The sequence below is a fragment of the Haliaeetus albicilla genome, chromosome 4 (genome assembly GCF_947461875.1).
Source record: "Haliaeetus albicilla chromosome 4, bHalAlb1.1, whole genome shotgun sequence".
NCBI classification, from domain to species: domain Eukaryota; kingdom Metazoa; phylum Chordata; class Aves; order Accipitriformes; family Accipitridae; genus Haliaeetus; species Haliaeetus albicilla.
Genome location: NC_091486.1, coordinates 32,786,375 through 32,811,824, shown reverse-complemented (window position 1 = coordinate 32,811,824; position 25,450 = coordinate 32,786,375). Strand labels below are relative to the sequence as shown.

The 25,450-nt window shown below is 37.5% G+C and overlaps 1 protein-coding gene across 8 annotated transcripts in view; it reads right to left on the bottom strand.

Moving 5' to 3' along the window:
• Positions 1 to 367: 367 nt before the first annotated feature.
• RFTN2 (raftlin family member 2) overlaps positions 368 to 25,450 on the bottom strand; it is a 37,721-nt gene continuing 12,638 nt past the window's right edge. For 6 of the 8 annotated variants that reach the window (XM_069781811.1, XM_069781812.1, XM_069781816.1 and 3 more), the window contains 5 exons: positions 23,643 to 23,843; positions 18,856 to 18,977; positions 17,597 to 17,700; positions 10,708 to 10,786; positions 368 to 5,440 (listed from right to left, as the gene is read on the bottom strand). In XM_069781811.1, coding sequence (XP_069637912.1) covers positions 5,171 to 5,440; positions 10,708 to 10,786; positions 17,597 to 17,700; positions 18,856 to 18,977; positions 23,643 to 23,843 — 776 coding nt within the window. In that variant the 3' untranslated portion in view covers positions 368 to 5,170. The remainder of the gene's footprint in view (positions 5,441 to 10,707; positions 10,787 to 17,596; positions 17,701 to 18,855; positions 18,978 to 23,642; positions 23,844 to 25,450) is intronic. The other 2 variants (XM_069781813.1, XM_069781814.1) reach the window with 2 other exon arrangements.

The following is a 25,450-nucleotide window of genomic DNA, read 5'->3' as shown; positions in this document are numbered from 1 at the left end:
CAAGTTATGCCTACCTGAAGTCAGGAATGTTCACTTCTTTAATTCATACCAGTTGTCTAAATTCTGATGCAGGAATTTGGCTTAGAAAAATCTAAATCCTAACTAACACTGTTCTCTGAATTAAGCCACAGGGAATTGACAAGACAACAACCTAACACTTTTTACCTTCAAAAGGTTAATATACTAAGAACAAGGAAAACCGGATCAGCTTTTAATAGATGCCAGTAAGTCTAACAAGCTTTGCCTTGTGAGCTGTACAGATGTACAGACAAGACTGCAAAAAAGTAATTCTAGCTTGAGGAAAGGTAACATTGATCTAACCCGCGTAAAGTCAAGGTGCGACAAATGTAATAAAGAAACTGGTAGCTGATTTGATAAGTGCTTTTAATGGTGAAAAGCTTCCTATCAGAACTATAGAAAAGATCTTAGCTTTACAAAAAAAAAAATATTTTACAGACCAGAAACAGAGAAGTTAAGCAGCAGTTTATTGCAGTTGACCAGGTATGTAAATAAATTTTTCTGACAATTATGAGCTGGGCACAACATTTTTTTTTTTTTTTTTTTACAGTGGATAGTGTCTTCCTGCTTGTAAACTCTAGAAAAGTATTTCCTCTCCAAACAAAAGTATAAACAGTCTTTTGCAGAGGTTCATGAACAGCATCGGTTGCCTTCTATCTCTTCTTTCTAATAGTTGCAGGGCATTTCTGCTGTCACATACAGGTAAGGGACTTTTCTATTACATTTCAGACACACAGGCTCCTAACTGAAGCCCTGTTATTGAATAAATAAGTGTACTTACTTTTTTTGCCAGAAAATGCATTCATGCTTTTAAGTTTGATTTGCAATTCTTCCAATAAAAAGATGAGTATGTAAAATACATTCTGGTAAAATGAAAACTGAACAGAGTTTGTGTGTGTGTGTATATAGATATAATAGGAGCATATAAAAAAAAAATCTTGCCAGAGTTACTCTTTCTGACAGCTCTTCTGATTTACAAACTTAGTTTAATTAACAGACAGTGCTCATCACAACCCTAATAAAGGCATACCTTAATGCTTTGGTTTGTGTAAGCCCAGGTGATAAAACAAGTAGCCTAAATTGGAATCCCCTACACCCAAAACACACCCTCCCCTTCTCACTTTTCCAAATAAGATATAGTTGGCTTTCAGAATTTTTAACTACAAAGAACAGAATAGAAGATTTTCTGTAGTTTGTTTTAGAAGCATTTTCAATTACTTGTTTCAGCATCCATGCCCTAGGAAGACAGGTGGTTTATTCTGTGTTCTTCAATTAGTGTGTGAAGTCAGATGATTCTTGCACAGTCCTCACACAGGGTGAGCAAGCAAGTTACTCTTCCCTGATTTCTGAAAGAAAGCCTTGCAGCACGAGAACACTCTCACAGCTACATGCCCACCAGGGCTGAAGCACTGGTGCTTACAATGACCTAAAGAACAGGATAAGCATGCAGTCAGTCAGACCAGCTTTCAGAATCTCCCAACAGTTTCTGGTTCAGTGACTCTCAGAGAGAATAGGGTGATGTTTTTCCTTTCAGGAATTTTTCAGTCACTTTTTAAATCCATCTAGTTTTATACACAGCATGCTGCAGCAAGGAGTTCTCCAGTTAGCTGGGTAGATACCACGATTTGTTTCAAAGCTGCTACTTACCACTTCTATGATTCCCTTGAATTCTTGTATCAAAAAAAAGAATGCTGAGGAATACCCTCTCCATGGCACTCACTTTACAGATCCCTATCTTGGCTCCTGTCAGGTTGACTTTTTTTTCCAGGTGAAGAACTGTATTTTGTTTATTTTTTTCTAGTACAGAGCCTACATGTAGCCCTGTGAGGTGAAAGACAATAGAGACCTAGGGAAACAATCTAGTTTAATGTTCCTACAGCAGGGACAACTTCACATACTGTGAGGCAAATGGCATTAAAAAAACCCAGCTGTCCTTAACTATATAGGAATTGCTGAGTGGCTTCAGAGGAAACAATTTAGCATATTTACACAGAATTAAAAAGACTAGAAAGAAATTCAGAGGTTTGCAGCACAGTCAACACCTGTGAGATTCAAGAGCAAGGACCAAAGCGCAGTTAAAACTGGGCTACTTAAAAGCAATATAGCTTTATTTCATTTTAAGAAGAAAAACCTTTCTTGCTAAAAGTGGGGATATTCTAAAGTGTACCTGTGGACATCCAGAGCATACTCTATTTCTACCCTTGTTCCAAAACAGAATCTCCCTTGTGTACATCCCATTAATTGTAAGGGGAAAAGTTCTTTTAAAAAGACACTAATTTATTTGAATTTTCTGCATTCTCAACAGCTGATATCACAAGATCTCAGTTAAAGGTTAAACAATTCTCTTTATCCAATTAATGTATTCTAGAAAGATTAACTGCGTGCAATTTATTACTTTATATATTGTAACTTAAGTAGTTGTAGTTCAGTTTTGCTTTAGGGTTCACTACTATTAACCATCTTAAGCAGGGCTACTACTTTATAAAAGGTAATTTCTTTGATATACTTTAAATACTTTAACTTGGAATATTCAGAATTGCTAGGTTTTTTTACCAATTTTTGCTGGTTTTACAGATTTGACTTGTATGGAGAACCACCAGTAGTTAAAAAATTAAGCACACACATGAGAGTTTTAGATAACTCATGAAAAATACTTTTAAAAGTAGAGCAGCATATTCCAAGTTGCACAAGACCAGCTGTTACCCCATTTTTAATATGCTAGAGTTACTTGGCTTTCTGCCAGAGACAGATGTAACATGTATTTTCATAATTTTTTCACATCTGTGTACTATGGAGGAGATCCCTGCTAACTGCGTGACGATGACTGCTGCTCACAGAGTAGTGGGCTGCATGAGAAAGCAGCGGTTGGGTCAGGCTCTGTGGGGAACACCACCCCAGCCCAGCCCTCTCCCTATTAGTGGGGTGATCCTCCTCCACGTGGTGCCCCCAGACAGAGAATGAACACGAGGTTTGTGCCCCACATCTGTGACCTTGAGGTGCTGGTGGGAAAGCAGGGAGAGAAGCCTTGGCAAGAATGGATTTCTTACCGTGCCTACTATCACAGGTACTCCTGCGCTCCCATCGCTCCCCGTGGTGCGTGCAGTCCTCCTCCTGCCCTACTGGCACGTATTTGGCTCTTAAAACAGTCACCATTCAAACTATTTTGCCAGGCTGCCAGCATTTTTCCTAAGAAATTAAAGTGAGAAAATAGAAGCTGCCTTTTTCAACAATGTGCAACAGGAAAAAAGAAGTTGAAGGAATGTCTCTGGCTCCAGGACTGTGGAATTTTTTTTCAAAAAAGCCACAAACCTGCTACAAACAGTTGTTAGAGCTGCTCTTCCAGAGTGAAAAATAAAAAACAAGCCTGCCTACAACAATTTCATAATGAAATTGGGAAGCAGCTCCCACTGTGACAATCATGCAAGTAGAAAGGGTTTCCCTTGCCCCCCACCTTGTAAAAATAAATTGAAACAGCACTAAGGCTTTGTACTACTTTTGCTTATCATAGCAGGTGTAACCTTTTTTCTTTCAGGAGTTACTTTTTGCTTATTGAAATAAGCAGCTTCTGCCAATGTTCTTTCTGCACAGCTCCCTGCCACCCAGATCGCATTCTGACTTGCACCATCTTGGTCATCTCCTGGAGTGTTCGTTTGGAGTCAATTATTGGTGTTCCTGTCACTGCATTAATTTGCCCACTGAGTTTAGCGCCAGCATCTACCACTGTGGACAGGGAGACTCCCATGGCAGCTGGTGGGATACCACCCCGGGGGAGTGGGGTGGTGTAGTTAAATGTATTCACAACATTTCTCTCAGTGTTTGCAGTACAACACGCACAGACACGTATCAAAATCCCTGGGTGATGTGCGTGCTGTACTGTAAACATTAAGTGTTGTGAATACATTTGCTCAGTTCTGTTCCGATTTCTCATTTTGACCATATTATTTTCCATTAGCTTAAGTATGACAAATATTTATAGTTTTTGCTTCTAAAACTAACTGAAAAACGCAATTTTTAGTTACAGTCGCATTTACCTTCTGGAGATGGATTTGTATTCAGCTTCTCCTCTGTAAAATGTAATTTCAAGACAGCAGCATAAAAATAATTCCTGTTGATGCCTCTCCCCACAGAACCCTGCCAGTGTTAACCTCCCTTAATGCAAGCAGCATCTCCCCACAGTGAGGATGGAAGCACAGCAACTTCATCCTGTACTCTGAACATCCTTTCTGGTATTTGACGCAGTTGAATACTTTTTACCCAGTGTGAGATACATTTAGCTGAGAAATTTTTTATATATACATCAGCATATTTGTATAGTCTATGATCTAATATTGCCTATTAAGTTTAGCCTACTTCTTCCTCCTATGTATTATCACCATCATTGTGCACCTTGCTGTCAATGCTTCTTAGTGAGTTTCTCAAACTACTTTTTCGTAGACTGCAAGTTATCTTTCAGGGGGGTGAGTGGTTCTTCATTTCCACTCATGAGTAAATTATGAATACATCATTATACAAGCTATATGCTCAGATAGCTTTTGGCTTAGATGTACAAGGAACCCTGGTAAAAAACCTGCATAGGTGAAATTATATTACAGGAACAAGTGTCTGCCTACAGCCTCCAGAGGTTTTCTGCACATACCAAGTCTGAACGTAGCTTACATTATTAACACTCTAGTGTAAGACTTAACATTTCTCTAGGCTTTTGAATTTATGCAAGGCAATTAAAGTGAAAATTACATTAAAACTTAACAACAGCCAGCCAGTTTGTTTTCCCCACCAATATTTACAATGCCCTTTAAAGACAAAACACACTCCTCCAGCTTGTGGAAAATACTAAACATCCTCATTCCTTTCTCTCTTACACAATTCAAACTGTCACTGTTCTGCAGCATTTGCTTCCTTGCTTGTCAAAAGCATTAACAAGTTAGCAGAGTCATGTAGTTGCTCTATTAGAGACAGAAAACCAAATTATTGTGCAGTGTATTATTACTACAGTAGGATTAACACAACAAAGAAACAGCCAAAAATATAAAATGAGTCTGGGAAAAGTCATAGGATTATACCAATGCATTTAAAGTAGTATGTTTGTTTGTTTGTTTGTTTTAACATTTGTGTGAATTATGTACATGTCCATCTGATGCAGTTACTTACTTTATCACATACATGTGACCTGAGTGACTCCATCTTCCTGGTCAAATTGTCCATCATCCAGTTCCCTTAATACTCCATCACTGCTACTGAATCCCGGAAAGCCTCCATACTGGGAAGATCCCTCCTTGATCCAACATTGTTTAGATGGAGATAGGTGAAACTCATCAGGTGGTTGTCCAATTTCTACAGGGCGAGAAGTAGCTGTGTCTAATCCAACACTTCTGCTAGAGACTTTGCCTTTTTCCTCCCCAATAACTTGTCTTAAGGATTTCCTCTGAAATACAAGAGGATGTTTAAATGTTAGCTTATTTAGGGGGGGGGGAAGAAAAAAAAAGTCAAACACTTTGCAATAAGTCATACATGACTTTAATGCTGGCTGCATTTTAACCTAAGGCAGCATTTCACACTCTGGTTTAAACTGTGAACTCCCCTGGAAAAAAAAACTTCTGACAGATACAGTTTTGTTCTCTATAAATAAATTTTAAGACAGACAAAGAAGATTCAGGACATACTCGAGATTCAAGAAAGCACAAATGAATGCTAAGAAAAGGTACTCCAACAATGCTTGATTCTTATGTAGTACTTGGCAGATCCGGAATGATTTACAGATCTTAACCCATGCTAAAAATCAGCTGTTTGAAGGAAGCACATTCTGTGCCTAACGTACATGTCTAACGTACCCTGACTCTGATGCTTTCTGCCATATGGCACATGTGTGTGCTGCCTTTTCTTGTGCTCTGCAGGGATGAATGCTCGAGGGTGGCACAGCTCCTGCCATCGGCTTCCTCTCAGGTGCAGAGGTCCCTCCTGCCCAGAGGGGTGGCAGGGCCAGGCAGTGGTGGGCATGCAGCTGACAGCTCCACCATCTCCAGCTACTCCTGCAGCCAGACATTCATTCTCCTTTGTTCACATATCTCCATGCCACCACGTACAATGTCTGGCTAGTGCCCTCATCTGCAAGCTGTTCTGAAAGTCAGTAGATGTTGATAATTTCCCCAAACACAGTTCTGTCTAGAAGCTTCAACAAGAGTGCAACATTTGATAAAGATGTGAATTAAACCGCATCAACATTGAGCTCTTTAAGAGTGTGATCAGACCACTTCATAGGACTGAAGGTTTCCCACTGATCCATCTCATGGCAAAACTGCTATGCTTTCCCGTCTTTCCAGTTCTGCCATTAAAGACCTTCAGAGGCCTCCTCAGATAATGGCAAGTTTCTTGAGAATTGCATTCAATCCACATGGTGCATCTACACAGATAGAAGTCAGTGGCTGTCCTGTACAGCAATTTGTGAGGGGGTCTAAAGAGACCTTGCACATGAAGAACTCGGTATAAATACAGTCTGACATTAGTACTGGGATCTCCTGACATGCTTCTTGTCAGAAGTGATGGCTGCCAATATCAAAAAGAAAAATCAGCAGATTGTGATTTATGCAAACAATAGACCTATCAGACTATGCTAAGGGTCCTCTGAGGCATTACAAATAAATAGAAGCTTTATTTCATTTTGCCATCAGGAGCTACCCAAGGTACTCAAGATCTGTGATGATGCAGCACCTCCAGAGGCAATGTCAGGGCCTTGAGTCACAGCAGAGGAGCATAGTTGGGAAGGCAGAAGTGCCCTGGCTGTCTGCCTGGAGTCTTGCTGTCAGCAGAAGCACTGCTAAACCGGGAGATGCTTTGCCAGGGGACACAGCCCTGTCCACAGAAGGAGGACAACTAGCTAAGAAGGAATCCAGCCTCAGCACAGAGCTGTGTTTCGGTGGGTAAAAGATGCAAGCACTCTTGCAGGGGGATTTGCACAAACGCAAACACTTTAAAAACAAAAAACACCCCACAACTGTTTTTGCCATGCTCTCACAAGTTCTGTGCCCCCCTTCTATACATTGCTAAGTTTTTTCTCAAACCCTTCTGAAACAGTAAAAACAATGGCCCTTGTGGCTAAAGGAAATGTATTTAGGGAAGCTGTTACAGAAGACATTGGGAAATTAGACTAAGGGGAAATAGTGTTGCCTCAGGAGAAACAGAAGGAAATAAGCTTTGCCTGGATGCCATGGTAAGAGGATGGAGAAGTCTGCTTAAGGGAAATAAAGGAAAAAAAGAGAAAAGAAAAAACCAGAAAACCTTCAAGCAGTGTGTGGTTCAATCTTGGATCTCCTCCTCTGTACTATTTTCTCAGAAGAGCAAATGGTATGTGATAAACAAAGAGCCCACTGAAACAGTATAGCCCTTCTAATCCAACAGGCCTTTGAACCATTACATAAATCACAAGCCAGGTCATAAAGCGCTATCCCACGAATATACAAGAAGGCAGAGAGATGAGCTGTGAGGACATAAAATATACCCTCCTCAGAAAAGAGATCCTGTGGGAATAAAAGACCAGGTAAAAGGGGTTTTCCTGTCAATTCTTACTGAAGCAAAACTTCCTGTAGAAATGGCAATGCTAACTTTGACCCAACAATTTAAAAAAAAAAAAAAATCCTGAGTACACAAAGCAACCTGTACCCATGTTGCCATTCTCCAGAATGCAAGTCACAGAGGTCCAGCAGCTGGACCTGCCTGTGGGGCAAAGCTCCTGCCATGGCCAGACCCTGCTGCACTGTGGAGAGCTGGAAAGTGATGTGATCAGGGCTTGGGGGGCTTGACAGTGAACTGTTTGAGAAGGCCTGCATGAGACTGCTTTCTTATTTCAGTAATGAAAGAGCCTTGCGGCTTTTGTATTTTGACTCTCTCATAGGTAGCATTCTTATTGAGGTATCTGAATTGCAAACATGCTAAGGATATGCTTAAATAAACATAAATGGTGATGCAATTTTTTTTCTTCTTGAACTTAAAACATTTTAGCTATCTTAAGTACTTCTGTGTTGGAAAAACATCTTAAGTTGTGGACGTGAAAATTTTTTTAACAACTTTCATGTAATTCGAATATCAAGGAAAAAATACACAGTACAAATGAAAATGGAAATGTCATGCCCAACAATATAGAATCACAGGAATGAAATGTTTTTACTAAAATGTTTGCAAGGGTTTGCTGAAGTTGTACAGCCGTGTCATCAATGTCCAGGGCACATTTTAAATAAACATATTTAAGTTTCTAGAGCAAAAGTTAATGCTTTCAAATTTCAGTAGCTTGTTTTGCACCTGAAATCTAGCTACTCAATGCAAAGCTAGCATGACATTCTATACCAGTTAGGAATTACTAACAAATCTATGAGTTTAAATTGTAATGAAGGTAGCATATTGTTTGCCAATTCATTTTGGTAAAAAAGCAATGAAATAAAAAGATTAAAATTTAGGGGAAAAACAACCTAATTGGAAAAACAGAAGGAAAATGTTACACTGCTAAATGTTTCAGCTTCAGCCTGAACTATTTATCCCATGCTAAAATGACCTCAGCATACTGAAATTTCCTGGTGAAGAAGTAAAACATTCACTGCTACTTAAAGAGCACATTTAGATATTAAGTTTGCTCAGATTTTAAACACAGTAATCCTGATGTAAATGGCTACAAATCAGCTATTTCTTGTTTACTTCCAGTATGTTAATGCTTAAGTCAAAAGGTTTCCCACTACAACAAAGTGAAACACTAACTACAAAACACACCATGTTATTTGTATAAACAAAAGCTGCTGATCACCTCACAACTGGGTGAAAGAATTTAAACTGTGAGCATAATGCTTCCTATTTTTAATTTAAACCACGTCTCAAAGATTCATCAGTTCCTCAGACTGAATGTTTTTACAGAACTGGTTTGTATTACATCTCTTGGTAGAATCCAGTCTTAACCATTCTAACTTGTCCCATGTAGTTATGCTGCCTTTTAAGAGACGCTTATAGTTAGAAATAACGTGCCTTACCAAGGAAAGAGTATTCGTATCAGGAGTCCATGCCCTTATTATACAGAGTATAGGTAGGGAAGCATCAGGAAAAGTATGACTTTCTTTGATAATGACTGACATAATGAGGTTTTATATATTTACGATACTGATACCAAAATTAAGTTCCAAAACATACTTTCAGAAATGTATTAGGAAAGAATGTAAAGACTACGAAGTCAGGCAGGAGAGCAGGGGTCAGAAGCTCTGAAAGCTAAAAGCTGAAGATGCTTGGTACACAGGGGGAAATTAAAGGAAAAAATTGTATGAGGAACTGGCAGAATTTAGAAGAGGGTATGAATGGAAGAGGAGGTTAAGACACTGGCAAGGGAGACTACACAGAACACTGAAGAGAAAAAAGTGGAAGCTCAAATTTTGTAAACTAGGAAATAAATTATAGATAGTGTACAAGAACTAGCTGGGAATTGAGATGGCAGTAGAGACAAAAAATAAAACAGGACTTTCATTGTGCATGTTGAATGCAGTTCTTCCAGGCATGGAAGTAGTAATTATCAGGGGACACAGTGAGAAGGAAGTTAGGGTGGAGATAAGCAAAAGCCTGGAGAAGAACAAAAAAAAGGGAGAGTGTATTTTAGAAACACTAAACAGAGGAAAATACAGGTGATGGTAACAGACTGGATAGAAGGTAAAAAGGACGGAGAAAGATCAAACATGAATGCAAGAAATTTAGAGACTCATGGAACCATTTATACAGATGGAGAAAGAAGAAGTATTATTGCCTTATAATAGTATATAATACCATGAATGACAAAGTTTGTAAAGTTACTACTCTGGTGTTGGACATGAGTGAGAACATCCATAGTTTTCACAGCTGCTTAAGACTATCACAGGAAAGCCATGTTGATTAGAGAAAGGTTGCATGGCCATTAAAAAACAGAAACAACAAAAATTAAAATCTACCACAGGATGTTGACAGACTTGGCAAAGAAGAGCCTACCAGTAGTTCATCCTTCTCTGGCCACAGCAGGATTTACTATAGAGCTATACAGGTGCAATAACTGTTGTGACCTTGACTCCAAGAAGAATGCGGTAACAACTGCCAGTTACTTAATCCTCAAAGCACTTGTATACAACCACTATTATGGGAGCCTCACTGAAAAGGGACAAGGAGTTGTTGAGGTCCAGCTACAAGAATTTTAAACCCTCTGTTTCTGTCACACATATTCACGCAGCAACAGCTAACACCCTTTCACCCTCTTAACCTCCAGATTACAGTATCCCTTGCACAGCTTGACACTTGCATTCTTCTACAATTGTCAAAGTAGACGTTTTGGAGGTAAAAAGAAAATGTTTTCTTTTTCATGTGCAACACATCTAGGATTTGAATCGGAACATTTAAGACTTCCCGAAGACTTCTAAAGAAATACTTGTAACGTAGCCAACCTGATCCACCTGAGACACAGTAATTTCTCAGCACGAAACAGGTTTTTAGCATGCTTATGCTTTTCTCTATGGCTTAAGAGGTGTACAGCTAAGAAAAAAAAATGAGTTCAGCTGCAAAAGCCCTCCACAAACTTGAACCTGTTTCAAGTGACACCCTCTGCCACTTTTTTCCCCTTAATTTTGAAGTCTAGTTTGTTTCTGCACCTAACCATTATGTGAAGTACTAATTTGTTTATATTAATACCATAAACATGTTACTCACCTCTGGTGTCTGGACAGCAGAATTCCACATAACAGGTCTCTGAAGAAAAATGACTTGCTTTGTGGCCAGATTTCCTTCACTAAAAGTTAAAGAAAATTGTTTCAATATTTTAAAGGCAATAAGTTACTGTAAGACGTTCATACCTTTCAGAGTCCACTGTAAGTTGTGTGTACGTAAGTCCATGAGTGAGAAGATGACAGACTACCAAGCATTAACTGGTTTATTAATTCCTGAACAGTTCTGTAATCACATTTAAAAAAAACCCAAAACATAGAAGCATTGAGCTGGGTTAAGGTGTTGTACACGAAAATTTGTATAGAAAAAAAAATTTGTATTACTATGATTAGAGTTATTTAACATGTCGGCTCTTGAAAGTTTAAGTACCAGAGCTTGTACTTTTAATCAAAGTCTGCACCTTTATGACTGAAGTAAACCTCAAAGAGTCTTTCTTTCACCTAATCTTCACTCTCAAACATACAGCAACATACTACTACCTATTAATGGCACAACAAGTAGGCCCAATCTCAATAGATCCACAGCTTCAACAAACATCTCGTTAATTTGTGGTAAAAAACTTGGGAAGTAACATTCTTTACTGCTAACTAAAAGGCGTTCTCCGGTTGTAACATGACATCTAACTGACACAGTGGGATAAGCTTGCTGTCTCACCACCCATGGATAAAAGGACTCAGCTCAGTTTTTATAAGCTCTGCATCCATAATAAGATAAATGACACTGGCCATTTTGTACATGGGAGGCACACACACAGGAAGGACAAGAGAATATAGTAGTAAGAGAAATAAAAGAGAAAAAAAATTGAAGGAGGAACTTCAGTTTTTAGTCCTGGAACTTTTAGAAATGTTGATACTGTTGTGGTAGATATAATTTAAAGAAGCACTGTGAACTATTTTTTAAAAGGAAATACTTTTAGAAAAATAAATGTGAAAAGGCGAAGTTGTTCCTCAAGACCAAGTCAGGTGTTACTGATACGATGTTTCAGAAGTGTTACACTCTTTTAGTACTGGTGATACTGGTGACTCTTGAAGTTTTTATGTATTTATTTTCATCACCTTTCCATCAGAAATACAGGTCAGCACACTGATTGCATATGTACTACAAAGCCCCACTCGGTGGCACTGAAAGAGTGCAAGAACTTCAAGACCAGAGCTCTAGGATGGGAGGGTTTAAGAAATTCCTGTGCTCTTCTAAATATCAGATACTACATTTTGATAAACATTTCTTCTTCCCTCAACTCCTACTACTGGGCAGTATTCAATGAGGTCTTTATGCATATAAAGGAAAGACACTGAAATACTTTGGCAGAAGAGTGACTACATATTTAAGAACGCGCTAAAGAAAAGTGGCAAGATATAAACAAAAAAGAGACATGTAGTGAGTTCATTTGAGTATCTATGATTCTATAAATCGCAAAACAGTATTATTATGCATAACATTACAGAAAGAACTACTACAATAATGTACACTTGTGCTTCAGCATAGGTATGTCACAATCTTAACAACCACACACATAAAGTTGAGATGAACTGATTCATGTTTCATGCCAGGGCTAGGACTGATAGAATTAATTTATATTTAACATTAGGGACTTGCTCCAAGAAAAACCAGGGATTAAAACTTTCCTATGAGATCAGGAAGAGCTTGTGAACAGCCTGCCCCAGTAGAGCTTCTGGAAGTGAGCTCTGAGAAAGTACACAAAACTGCACGATTCCCAGCATACTACACTACATCTGATCAATAGTCAGTGATGATGGTTTCGTGATGGTGTTTGGCCCCTCACAATCTTCCTTTCAGTCCAGATGAACTCAGGTCATAGCATATCTTTGCATGTCTTCCTTGGAGGAGAATAGAGAACTATCTTAAACTCCGGCTTGTGGGGGAAACAAGGAAGCAGGAGAACGAACTCATTAGTTTCCTTAAGTTAACAAGGTTTCCTGCTCTGAGAGTCCCTATCTCGCTATTTGCATTCATTAAAAGAAAATGTGTTACAATTTTATGTCATGACAAGGAAATCAGCAATCCTGCAACCTTATTCCACTTGGCTAGATACCTCTCCCTGCTTCAGGTATGTCTGTTTTGATAATGTCAACTGGGAAATCTCTCCTCTAAGCGAGAAGGCTGAGCACAGTCCCCAGCATGGGGAAGACCGTACAGCTTATTTTGTAACAGTGTCTGCATTCCTTCAGAGAAAAGAAAACCCAAACATTAAGCTACAGCTTGTACAAATTCTACTAGAACAGAGAAAGGACATGATGGTGAGTAGACAATAAGTAAATTAACAATTTTCTAAGTCTGACCTTATTAAAATGCTGCACACGACAAAGTGGCTATGAGCTTAATTCACAAAGAACTCAATGACAGTGGGATTTCCACAGAATTTAAATGAGAAAAAGCGCTTAGAGCAAGCCACTCCATAGCTTCCCTCACATTCCCCCTTTCCTCTTTGCCTCCTAAGTCAGGGCATTTTGAAAACTTAGATGAAGTAGTTTGTCATGATAAATTAATAACTGCAAAGTCAGTTTTTTTGCACTGGATTTGCCTGCCTGCTTTCCAGCCCTTGTAGACAGTCTGCCTTGCCCATTTTCAGGGACTACAGTAATCAGTGAGGGGAAATAAAGGTCACTGCAGAGTAAGGCTGCTGAAGCCTTTTTCCTGTCTCTTTTAAGAGGGATGAAGGGCAACAGAGACTCTTTTGTTAAAACCCCAGCAATTTGCTTGCCTGCTTATGCTGTATGGGCAATAAATTTGTCCTCTTACATGTATATAATAAGTCCTCCAAAACAATAATTAAGCTAGAAGCTAAGTAGTACTGCCAACAGCTCTGATTTTTACAGATTTTTTTTTTTTTAATGCATGAGCATTTTATATACAAAGCACTTTTAAGGTTAGACAAAATTTTCTGTGAAACGAACAGAAGGAGCAAGATAATAAATTCTTTTAACTGATTCAGGTTTTCTTGCATTTCCCAAAATAAAGCTTTGCACTCCTTTGGAATCGCAGAGCAGCTAGACTTTCAGTTATGAGATAGACACCAGGCTGGGATAGTAAGTCTCCTGGCTTAGAGGATCTGTTTAATGAAAAATTTAAAAAGCCTTAGAAATAATTCTAATTTTAGACCACACACATGTATGAAATTCTACAAACTCATGATAATATCATATTAGTAACTGCAGTTGCACCAACTTACCAGCTAAGTATCTTCTAACATATTTTTTTCCCACTCACCAAATTTAGCTCCTAAATGGACTATTAATTTTATCCTTGCTATATAGCTTCTGAACTTGCCATAATTACTGTAAAATTCTTGTCTTGAAGACATTTACCTAGCAAGTAGGAGTTGTATATAACGCAGGAGGCTCTTTAGGTCACTAATATTATGGATCTGTCTTGTATTCTTTTTTGGCCAAAACCAATCTTTATTCACTGCTGACAAAATTTAAATACCCAAGATATGGATGGATACAACAAACATTGCATCATATGCGCTTTTATTTTTCACGCTCTTGTTTTCTCATATCCCTGGAAAAGAGAATTACTGACAGAAGAGGGGAACTTCTGTGGGTTTATAGCGTGCTGACCAAAAAAACCACCCCAAAACCCACAGCGCTTATTTTTCAAACAAAATTGCACAAAATAGCAACTCTGCATATTCAAGAATATGACATATACTGTTGCTCTATTCATAACAGCAAAGATAACATTTCTCAAGGAAACGTTTCCCCCATCCAACGTGATTTAGCCATTGAAGCAGGAGCTAAAGGACTAAATAGGCCTACAGAGCACTGTGCCCCTGCCTGCCAGTGATCCATGACATTCAGCTATCATGTGGCATGACACTCCACGCAACAGGACATTTTATTTTATGGAGAGGAACACCTGTAAAAAAGAAAAACTTCAAAGAACAACAAAAAACCACATAGGAACAGACATGACAGCCTGGTGTTTTTTAAGCTGTTTCAAATCCTAATCATGTAAAAACCAAAAAAAGGAACACATAAGTGCATGACAATCCTGTCACGCCACACAACCTGTTAGCCCATTGGTCACACTCTTCGTCTGCAGACAAGCAGTGGGCATAATGGCTAGGAAAAGATCACAGAAGACCTCAGATGAGGGAAAGTTTTGCGATAAATTAGAAGAAGAGGAAGACAGAGAAGAGAGTAAAATATTACGGTGAATGAAAATAGGGAGCAGGCTGCCCTGCTAACATTTTATTCTTAGATAGAATTTTCTTTAAATACTTTGTACAAATTCTTTTAAAAAATAAATATGAATACATTAATTAGCCAGATCATCCCCCAAAGTTGCTCATTTTTTCAGTGTTTCTGAAGGCCGTTAATATTCAGGCTGGGTTTTGAGGTCAGAGTTCCAAGTCTGGGAAAAGACCAGCTGTTCAGCAGCATAAAGTGTCCTTCTTTATTGAGATATTTAACTTGCATTCCTAGGATAATCCACCACCACAGTAATGGCATCTTTCATATCAGACACGTAGTAACCATCCAGGAATTTCTTCCCCTCTTTAAATACCAACATCAATGCCTAAAAATAGTGTTTATCAATCGCTACTTAGCCTATCAGGACAGAAACACATTCTTTTTTTGACTCTTAAGAATTCTTAATTCCTAATTAGGAATTCTTGTTCACAGGCTTTTTTTTTATTTTTTAAAGAAAATTGAATAGTTGTATATGAGAGAGAGATACTACAGGCACACAAAACATGATTTATCATATTTCTTCCAAAAATATCTCACAAGCCACACTAGGACAACAGGTATTAGACAATTCATGCAGACACCTACCTAACCATTTAGGCCAGAAAACAAATGCTTTTTATTAGTCTAAATTATTCTAGTGTACAAAATTCATACAAAATGAATCCAACTTCAGATTTGGCCAGGATACAGCCCCCTTTTGCATGATCACAGCTATTAATGGGCTGGTTGTTTCACATCTGGCAGGCAATGCTGCTTCAGACATCTAGTGCAACTTAAACATCTGGCTGGTATATTACCTTCTTACTAATTATTCAAGGAACAGGTCCAGCCTAATGAATCTGTTAGCACTTCCTAGAGCACTTTTTCCTATTTTTTTGTATAGCATTTGCCTTCTTTTAAATGGCACTGCCTTTGCTCTGCAATCTACGAGGTACAAAATAGCATCATTTCGCCTGCTGCAAGCGCAGACGGATAGTCACTGAGTGGTTGACCAGCAGCTGGTCAGGACAATCTTGACCCTGCTGTCCAAACCCTACAGGGATGGGTACAGTTACACTGCTTGTGGGATAGAAGAGGTATGAGGTTAAAACCTCGCTCTCATCCTGTGACCCAAAGCACACCATGACTACTAAAATATCTCTCTCCCATTGTCCACTCACACCCTTCAAGAATTAGATGCAGATCCTGAAGGCTTACTCTCAAACTCTAAGATATGGCCAAAAATTTCAGCTGTTTATGAAAACCAGGCTCAGCAGTTCATGTACCCTTACAAGTCACCATGTTCAAAGGTAATATACGCTTAGACTACAAAACTTTGTTTGAAGAAATGAATTAAAGGATAACCATTTTGTTTCATATTCTGAGAACTGCTTCTCTCCAGAGCAAGAGCTTTACAAGTTCAGAATTTCACAAATTTCAGAAGAAAACAAAACATACAGAGACCCTTAAAAAAAAAAACCAAAAAAAGAAGAACGTGCCATACTGTTTTACCACAATTTCTTCTGTCTTTGCATTTAACCAGTTGGTTAAAATCAACTATTATAAAAAACACAGCCAAAAAACCCCCAACACCTATTTCCTGACCAGTAAAACCTCCTTCTCACATGGGTGAGTTGATTTAATTATGTCAAATCACTTGAACAAAATTCCACTTTCTTGGAGCAGTTCTCTTAGAACCTTTCATTCACACCCTTTTTCATGCTGTCTTGATTTAATACAGTGAGGTCTGGATCCAAAGATTACTCAAGTGACCCACTCTTTCCATTGTCCTTAATGAGCCCTAAGCCATGCCTCAGTACATTTGTTTGTCTTCAAACCTTGGCAATCTTAATCTAATGAAAGAAGAATTAAAAAAAAAAAAAAAAAAGAAAAAAAAGAGGGAGAGAGAGAAAAGAGGTGTATGCTTAATCCAGTGTTTAATTTGCCATTTTTTAGCCTGATACCATGAAGAAAAGCAGAGTACTTTTTTTTGTTGTTGTTAAAAAACCAAACAACTCCCCCCCCCCCCGCCCCGCCCTGAACCTTGTAGGGGATCCAGGTTTGCTATTTAGCTCTTCTTATGTATATAGAGCACCCTCAGACATCTAAATAAATTTTACAATCAGAGAACTGAAATCCAGTAGTTTGGTACTGTACTTGAAATTAAACATAATACCTACATTAAAGAAGAAGAGAAACAGCCCAATAACTTGCTGGATTAGCACATTCTCCTCCCTCATTTGCAATAAATACTGCATGACTGTCTTGTGACAACATGACTTCTTACATAGTCTCAACCAGTCATTCACCAAGGTCCTAAATTAGTGAAACATTTCAACACTTGTTTAAACTTGAAGCATATATGAGTAACCCCATCGCTGCTCCATTGCCAGAGACTGGGTATGTGATAAAAAGTTTCCTAAATAAAACCTTTAATTTTAGATATAAACATTGTACTTTAAATGTAGGATTATTGATCTAGTCTGAAACTCACTCAAGTCAGTAGTCCTAAAACAGTGTGGTAAAAAAGATTCCACCATAATGCTACTTACATCTCAAATTTTATATGAAGTTAAGGTTATTAGTATTTTTCTTCCTTTTACATTTAAGTATGCAAGTAATCACTTGATAATTCTGAGAGGTATACACCAAAAATGCCATAACCATTGTTTGGGTACCTGTCATGTCGTACGATAGGTGTAGGCAGGACACAGGTCAGGAGCCATCCAAACTCAGCCAGCGTGTGCAATAAAGGTCCATAATCTGTTTTAATTTCACACCCCTACATTAATAATTATAAAAAGTAGTAAAGAGACTCTGTACAGGTTTTATTTGCATTTCTACAAAAATTACAATGACTCTCCTCTAATTTATAATGAGATATTCCTTTGAGATGACATTGAACTATGTTATTTGGTGGAGATTCACTATTTCAATCTGAAAAAATTTTGAAAAGTTCAAGACTACAGAAGTCTAGGAAAACGGACAGAACATATTAACTTTAGGTATGAGCCCTGATTCAGCAAGACATTCAAAGCACATCTCACTTGTTAAACTTATCATGTTGCTAAATTAATGCCTAAAACTTTTTAAACACCATAATAGGTGTCTCGATGTATTTAAGGTTTTTAGTTCATATCTGAATAGCAAGCATCTAATCTAGCTATATACTTAAGTTTTTGGGTTTTGGTGGTTGGTTGGTTTGTTTGTTTTTTATATATATATATATATACAAGGTCTTAATTTTATGCTGTTTCTTTTCACATTGGTAAATTTATTTATCATTGAATATTTCAGAAGTAAGCCGGTTTTATCCTCCAACAATGATTACTTTCAGATGTCATTAATTCATACCAATAATCTTAATATTAAAATATTAAAAAACATTAAATAATTTTATTGTTGTACCATGCTACAGTAGTACATGTAAATTTATTAGGAAAAATGAAGTCTTTCATATTTAGCAGTAAATTTTACTAAGAATATACATTTGAAAACCATACTCAATTCACTATCAATTTCTTCTTGTTCTGTTACTAGTTTTTGCTATTTTCTTCCCCTTTTTATTTAAAAATACTTCAGCACATCATCAGTGGAGCTGCACTTGCTGAAATTATGTCTACATTGGTCTGACACACATACATTAAAAAAAACCAAACAAACCCAAACAAACAACATTTTCTCTGGTGGTTGTATTTGTTGGTATGAACACTTGTAAATGTCAGGCCAGAATCCCTGCAGCATATTTCTTTTATGCGCATTGACCAATGGCCACAGGCCTGACTTAATTTTTATGATTCAAGGCTTTAGTTTAGCTTATGCAGGTGGCTTCAAGAAACCATCCCGAATGTTTATCAAACACTGGTACAAGCATTCTAAGGAAAAACAAAGAAAAATATAAGTAGGAAATAGCGTTGCTAAATAATCACCAATTTACCTCAATGACTGTCCATTGTTCAACAACTATTGCATCATTTCCTTTCCTGTTAGAACCTGGAACCCCAGCACCTTCTTCTTCATAGATAAATAATCCTTCTAAAGATTTGGGTAAATACTCCCCTGTGAACATAAAGACAAATATAAACTGAAATATAAAGTTTTAGGTTGATATCTTACTGAGGTGTACACATGGGCTTGTTTTTTCTCATTGAACAGTCCTCTAAAATAAAATTAACTGAGACAGCGAATAACTCAAATTTGATGTTATTTCTGCATCTAGTTACAACTTGATGAAGTATGCAAGTTATTATTCAAAACCATTTTTTCTACAAAAATTGAACTATGAACTGTTTCATTTTCTCAAAACCATTAGCCACTTCCATGCTCAAATCTGAATTCCAATTTTCTGTATTCAACATATTCCCCGCAGCAGATGGACACAAACCCTCTTTATTCAACTTCAATATTGTATGCCTTACAATAAATGTGGCTTTTGGCGTGGTGGGAGAGAGCATAAAAATAAATGAAGCATGGAGTGCAAAGTCTAGCTACTGTTACTTAAATAAATACGTAAACGACCACAGGAAGAGCCTGAAACAGAAGTAATTGTAGGAAGATTCCTGATGGGAAGGAAGTTTCAGAGCACAACTCCCCGACTCACTTGTCAAAGCCTGACAGTATCCGGTTGGCACAAACTAAAGCTGTGCATCAAATATTGGTTCATTTTCTGGTTTTGCTTCTCCTAAGAGCCATTGGGAAGCCTTTTGTGCAGATGTACCTTGACAGCTGACTACCTTAAACTAAATTTGAAGAGTAAAATTATGTAATCCTCAGAATATCAGATTTAAATCCTCTCCAATATCGCACAAAGAGATGTAAAGAGATGATTGTTTTTGCCACAGCTTCAGGGAAGGCAGACAAAGAAAAAAAACACCTAGAGAACAAAGAAAACTTACAGAATACAACTGGTCTGGTTTTAAAAATTGACCGGATTGGCACAGAAGTTGTGCTATATAAACCAGAAATTCCCATTTTTTGAGCATGCTTGTTAATGTACCATAAAACACCAACTATGTTTTCATACTATTTTTTACTATATTGCATGTTGCAGATTTATGTAGTTTGAGTTATGATTATCTAGATACTTGCATGCATATGTATCTCTTCCACGCATTTGTGGAGATATTGGACATGTTATTACATTTTTAGATTACACATAAATGTAATGCAATTGTATATGGACCTGAATATATGGCTTCAGGCACAAACATATGAATATTTGCACAGCTCCTAATAATTCATAAATACTCAATCCTATAAATTCATGGACTTTGACCTTTCTTCAGTGTTCAGGCAGGTACTTAAAATGGGCAGTCCACTTCGAACATGTTAGAATATTTCCTTTTCTATCATTTTTCAAGTGTGATAGAATAACTGAATTTTAAACAGTTATTGACATAAGATACCTCCACTCAGTGGTATTTTGAGACAAACTGATAATTTATAAAGTGCACCATGTCAAAAATCACCTCTATTGAAAAAGCTACGTGTGGCTAACTGATTCACCTGCATGACAGATAACACAAACCAGAAAAAGCAAAAACATTCCCACAGCACTTCCACAAATCTTAGGTACTTCTGTGATCATGAGAGCCTCCAAGGCAGCTACAAATGAGGAAACACTACAATGGTCCAAATGGCTGCTAAAAGAGAACTTACCTGGCTTGTTTTTATGACTGCATCCTCTTTTGGCGGCAGAACACAGAAGTTGGTAATTGACAATTTTTTTTAATTTTTTTTTTTTTAATTCTTTTTGTGTTAAAACTTCCTCCTACCTTAAATTGGGTATTGCATTTTGATCCTGGTAGCAACAGAATTCTGCTGACTTTGCAGAACATATAGAGTCCAAACCAGAGGAAGATTTCTGCAGCTGCCTGACTTGTATCTGGTGTTTTTATTTTTATTAAAACAATAGCTAAAATTTGCTCATTTCACTAAAGCTGTATAAAAGGACAGCTACTGCTAAAGACACCTCACAGTCTAAAAGCAAAAAAACAGAAGTGAGGTGAAGATGATAATTAAATGCACATGCAGACATACAAGAAGTAATTCCAGTAATTAGTGCAAGTGCATAAATACTTTTTCTCCCCCAAAAAGTATGTCAGGTTTCCCTCTGTTGGATGCAAAACTTTCATCTCTTCGATGTTCACCTGAAGAACAAACATTTTAGCTGAAGAACTCAGTAGCTAAATTAATTTCTTACTGTGGTTACAGACACTTGATCAGCTGCAGAATTCCATCCACATAGTGAACTGTGCCTTTGAATACATCCAGTTTAATTCAGACCCACCCATGAGTCTAACTGAAACACATACCAGTCAAGTGGGGCTGAAGGAGAAGCACCAACTGCTGCGAAGAGGCAGCATGAAATCCCTAAATAAGTCCTAACCTGCGTATTAAAGATGGGATAGTTATTCATGTAGAGAAGAGCAGACAGCTACAGGGGAATGGGAAGACTGTAAAACTGTTGTTGGACAACAGCTGCAAAGATTAATTTCAACAGCTGCCAAAAACACCCCTCAGTGAATTGTAACATATCTCCAGACAGTTATTTTCTAGCTCTAAAAGATCTGTATTGAAAACTAGGAGTCTGATTTCTCACCTCTCCTCCCCCAAAGGAAACTTTGTTCTTCCACTGACTTCAACAGATGGGAATTATAATTTAAGAGCAAAAAAGATGACCAATACAAACTGCGCCACTAGACTGTTTATGTGCACAAAATATGCAGTTTGAGAGAGACTAGCTGCCAAATTCAATCTGAGGTAAATATAGTGATGTTGATGCGCTTGTGTTCCTCTGACAATCACTAAATCTACTTTATTGCAAAGATACAGAAACGCAGTGATGCACACTCAAAACTAAACTACCACCAACAATGAAAACTGAAGTGTTCTCATTATTTTCAGGGTTTGATTTTTGAAGAACCCACATCATCTGATTTCCAAAGATTTTGTTTAAAACTTTTTTTAAGCCCTTCACTGATCCAAGCCTTGCAAAGGGGATGCTGAATGCGTATTATTTTACATCAGAATATCAGAAAAAAAAGCACTAATTAAGACATACAGTAAATATAAAAACTACTCCAAACCCCACTAATTCTACCCTCTTTGTACAATTCATCTAAGAAGCAGATGTAAAATGACTTATGAAAGCTGCTTTAATACATTATTAAGTAAACTACTGCACTTGATAATCAGCCTGAGTATTGCAAAAATTGTTTAGGGTCTCTGAAACCTTTTCAACAAACTTTCTACAAGACTCTCCTCCACTGCAGCCCTGTGTTTTGCTTGCTTACACTGAACTGCCATAAGCAATTTTAAAGGAACACCAACAACTGAGGACTTAGTACAAGCAAGACATGAACAAATCCAGCCAAAGACTAAGTATTAGTGAAGTATAAATTCTAAGTTTGCTATCAAACAACATTTATTACAATAATTAATACATTCTGAAATTATTAACTATGTCAGACTCTCTTGGTCTGTTCCCCTAACACTAGAGTATAACCATTTTCTTCACATTATTTTCAAGTAATTGCACAACAGTAGCTACACACTATTTTTTGCAACACTTCTAATTTTTGGCTTTCAGACAAATTCAGTTCAAACGGAAATGAATCTCTTAATTACATATTTTACCAACAACAGAGTTTTAGAGTTCAAAACACTTCAGCCAATAAAGAGCTTCTTTTGTTGTCAGCAGTGGTACAGCACTGTCTGACAGCTCTGCCAAAGCGCAGGATTTTGGGCTCAGCAGGGTGTGCAGCGATGGGCCTGGGCCAGCAGCGGCACTGCTGACATCAGGCTTGTGTCTATTCATCAGGAGGATGAAGGCTAGGAACTCTGAAAGAGCTAGGAGGCTCTCTGGAGAATAAAAACTGAGATCCAACTGAGACTGGCAGAATAACGAAGGAAATTTGAAAATCCTATGACCTGAAGCTCTATCATTGTAGCAATGTGAGTGTTAACTGAGCTGGTAGATTCCTGCAGAAGAGCACAGGATGCAGGAGGGACGAGGGAAGACCTCTTCCGGCTGTATGAAAAGGTCTTGGAGGATCTGCCTACAGTTGAGGGCAAGGATAAAAACATATTTCTCTACTCGCTGCATTTGTCCACGTCTGATTAGAACAACCCGCAGAAACATCGTGAAACTTCAGGATCAACAGTCAAATTTTAATGCAATTTGGTGTTTTGGAAAGAATTTAAGCCCAGCAAAGAGCTGGAGAAAGCAGGAAGCACGGAAAGTCTGCCTTAGGTTTAACGGTACAGTAAGCACGATGAGAACTCAAGGTGCTCTTTTGTTTCATTAGAAATATTGAACAGAGTGCAGCACAGTATCTACAATGAGCAGCAGAATACGAACATCAGGGAAACATCAATCTAATGAATTTCTTCCCCATTGTCTTTTCCTTTAAAAAAACAAAACAAAGAAAAAACAACTTGCACAAAAGGTTTATTTCATTATAATGCTACACTACTTTCCTGCTTTGGAAATCCTCTATTTGATAAAACAAAGCAGAAATTTCAATTATTCACAGCTATAACTGCCCAGAAAACAAGTTATTCACTCTTCAGTTATCAGATTCTATAAATTTACAATGACTATGTGAACTTATTTACATATTGCCCTTCACACCAAGAAGCAAAACATGATCTACTTTTTGCAAATTATATAGTTCTACATAAACAAGTAAAAGCTTCATGATATTATGGGACAGTACTCACCTTTAGAAGTTTCCCAGTGTACAAAAGAATCAATTAAGGACAATCCTTGTTTATAATAAAATGTGGTTAATTCTAGCCAGTCTGCTTCCAGTGTACTAATAACTGGCCCCTTTCTTGTTACTTTCATAGACAAAACACCTTCGTGATAGGTCCAGCAGGTAGAATCATCATCAAAAACATTGAAGACTGTGTATAGCTTGTCTAAGAAAAGAAAAAGGAAGAAGAATGAACCCCTGAAAAACAGTAGTCAAAAATATTATTTATCTCTTATTTCAATGTGGCTTTCTAATTCTAGGAAACAGTTTTCTATTTCTTTAAACAGTTTTAAGAATTGTTTCCTGATGTGACTGTACTCAGCTTGAGCCCTAAACACACTGAGGACAAGGTGTGAGGGGGGTGACACTCTGGGATATGAGAAAAATTTTAATATATTACAGTTGGGTTGTCACGGGACCTTTTTTAGGTAAGTGGGTTTTACATAGAGAAAATACACTAGAGCTAAGAAAAATCCAGTGGAAACAGGCTTCATTTCTGCTGCTCATGGAACTTCTGACTACAAATATTTGAAATTACTATAACCAAAGATTAAAAACCATTTTCTAAATTTTAAAATATTAGGAATGCCTTGTACAATATTGATTTTTACCCATTATTTTCTCAAGATTACTTAAGTACCAGTATAATTAGTTGCCTACTGGGGTCTCCCACACAATAACTGATGAGTGAGTTAAGCATACAAAATCTGCGTATCCTCAAATGCTTTTTATATCTAGGCATTAATACACTGCTTTTACAAAATCATTCATAAACAAGCATTCATCAAAAATTAAAATCCACAAATCCACAGCATTTTAGGAAATCACTGATAACAAGTTATGAAGTCTTAGCTGTACAAATGTATTCTACAAATACACTCACACATATGTCACTGCTGTGGAGAAATAACACAAAGCAGTTGCCAAAAAATACTCTCAGATTGTCTAATACTTCAACATCGAAGCAGCCTAAATCAACACAAACTAACCTCTAGAAAGCAGAAGTATTCACATTGCCAAAACAAAGGAACTTGGTTTAGATGACCCCACTTAAGACACTAGCCTCTCTACACTCCAGAAATAGAGGGAGATTTTGAAAGTAGGATTTGGACTGTAAGTAGTCTGAACCAATCTCTGAGAGAGCCCCTCTCTGTTTTGAGAAGTGTTACCACACCCACTGCAAGTGACATTAGGTGCCTGGAATAAGGTAGAGTAAATTCAGGACAAAATTTTGAATTCTCTCAGTAAGAGATGACTCTCCTTTCTATAGAGTTTTATTTTATCACCTCCACAGGTGGTTGTATTAGCATAAATGTGTTTACCCTGACAAACCTTAATTTCCTTTCCCATATACTAAAGTGAGATCACTTTTATATTTGTTCTTCAGAAAAAAATAATCAAGTTTCCCAATCCAACTATTCAATTGCTCATGTGTATTAGAAATTTGCCTCTGCAAGTGGCGTATTAATAGTCAAAATTCATACATTATGACCCCCAAATCTAGAACTCAGACACAGTTTTGCATCTTTTGAGGAGACCTAAATAGAAATAGCATATTGAAGTAGCACTACATGCCTACATGCATGTAAGGCTTGCTTTGAGAATTCACACCAGTATTTCTTAAAATGTTGGTTACATACAACATTTGCAAAGAAAGGTGGTTAAGTTTTAAGAAGTTTTGTCTTATGAACTCCAGTAACTTTACTGAGTATTTGACTAGTACAGAGAAGCCTGGCATATTCTTGCCAAAGCTTTTTGAAGAATTTCCTGAGA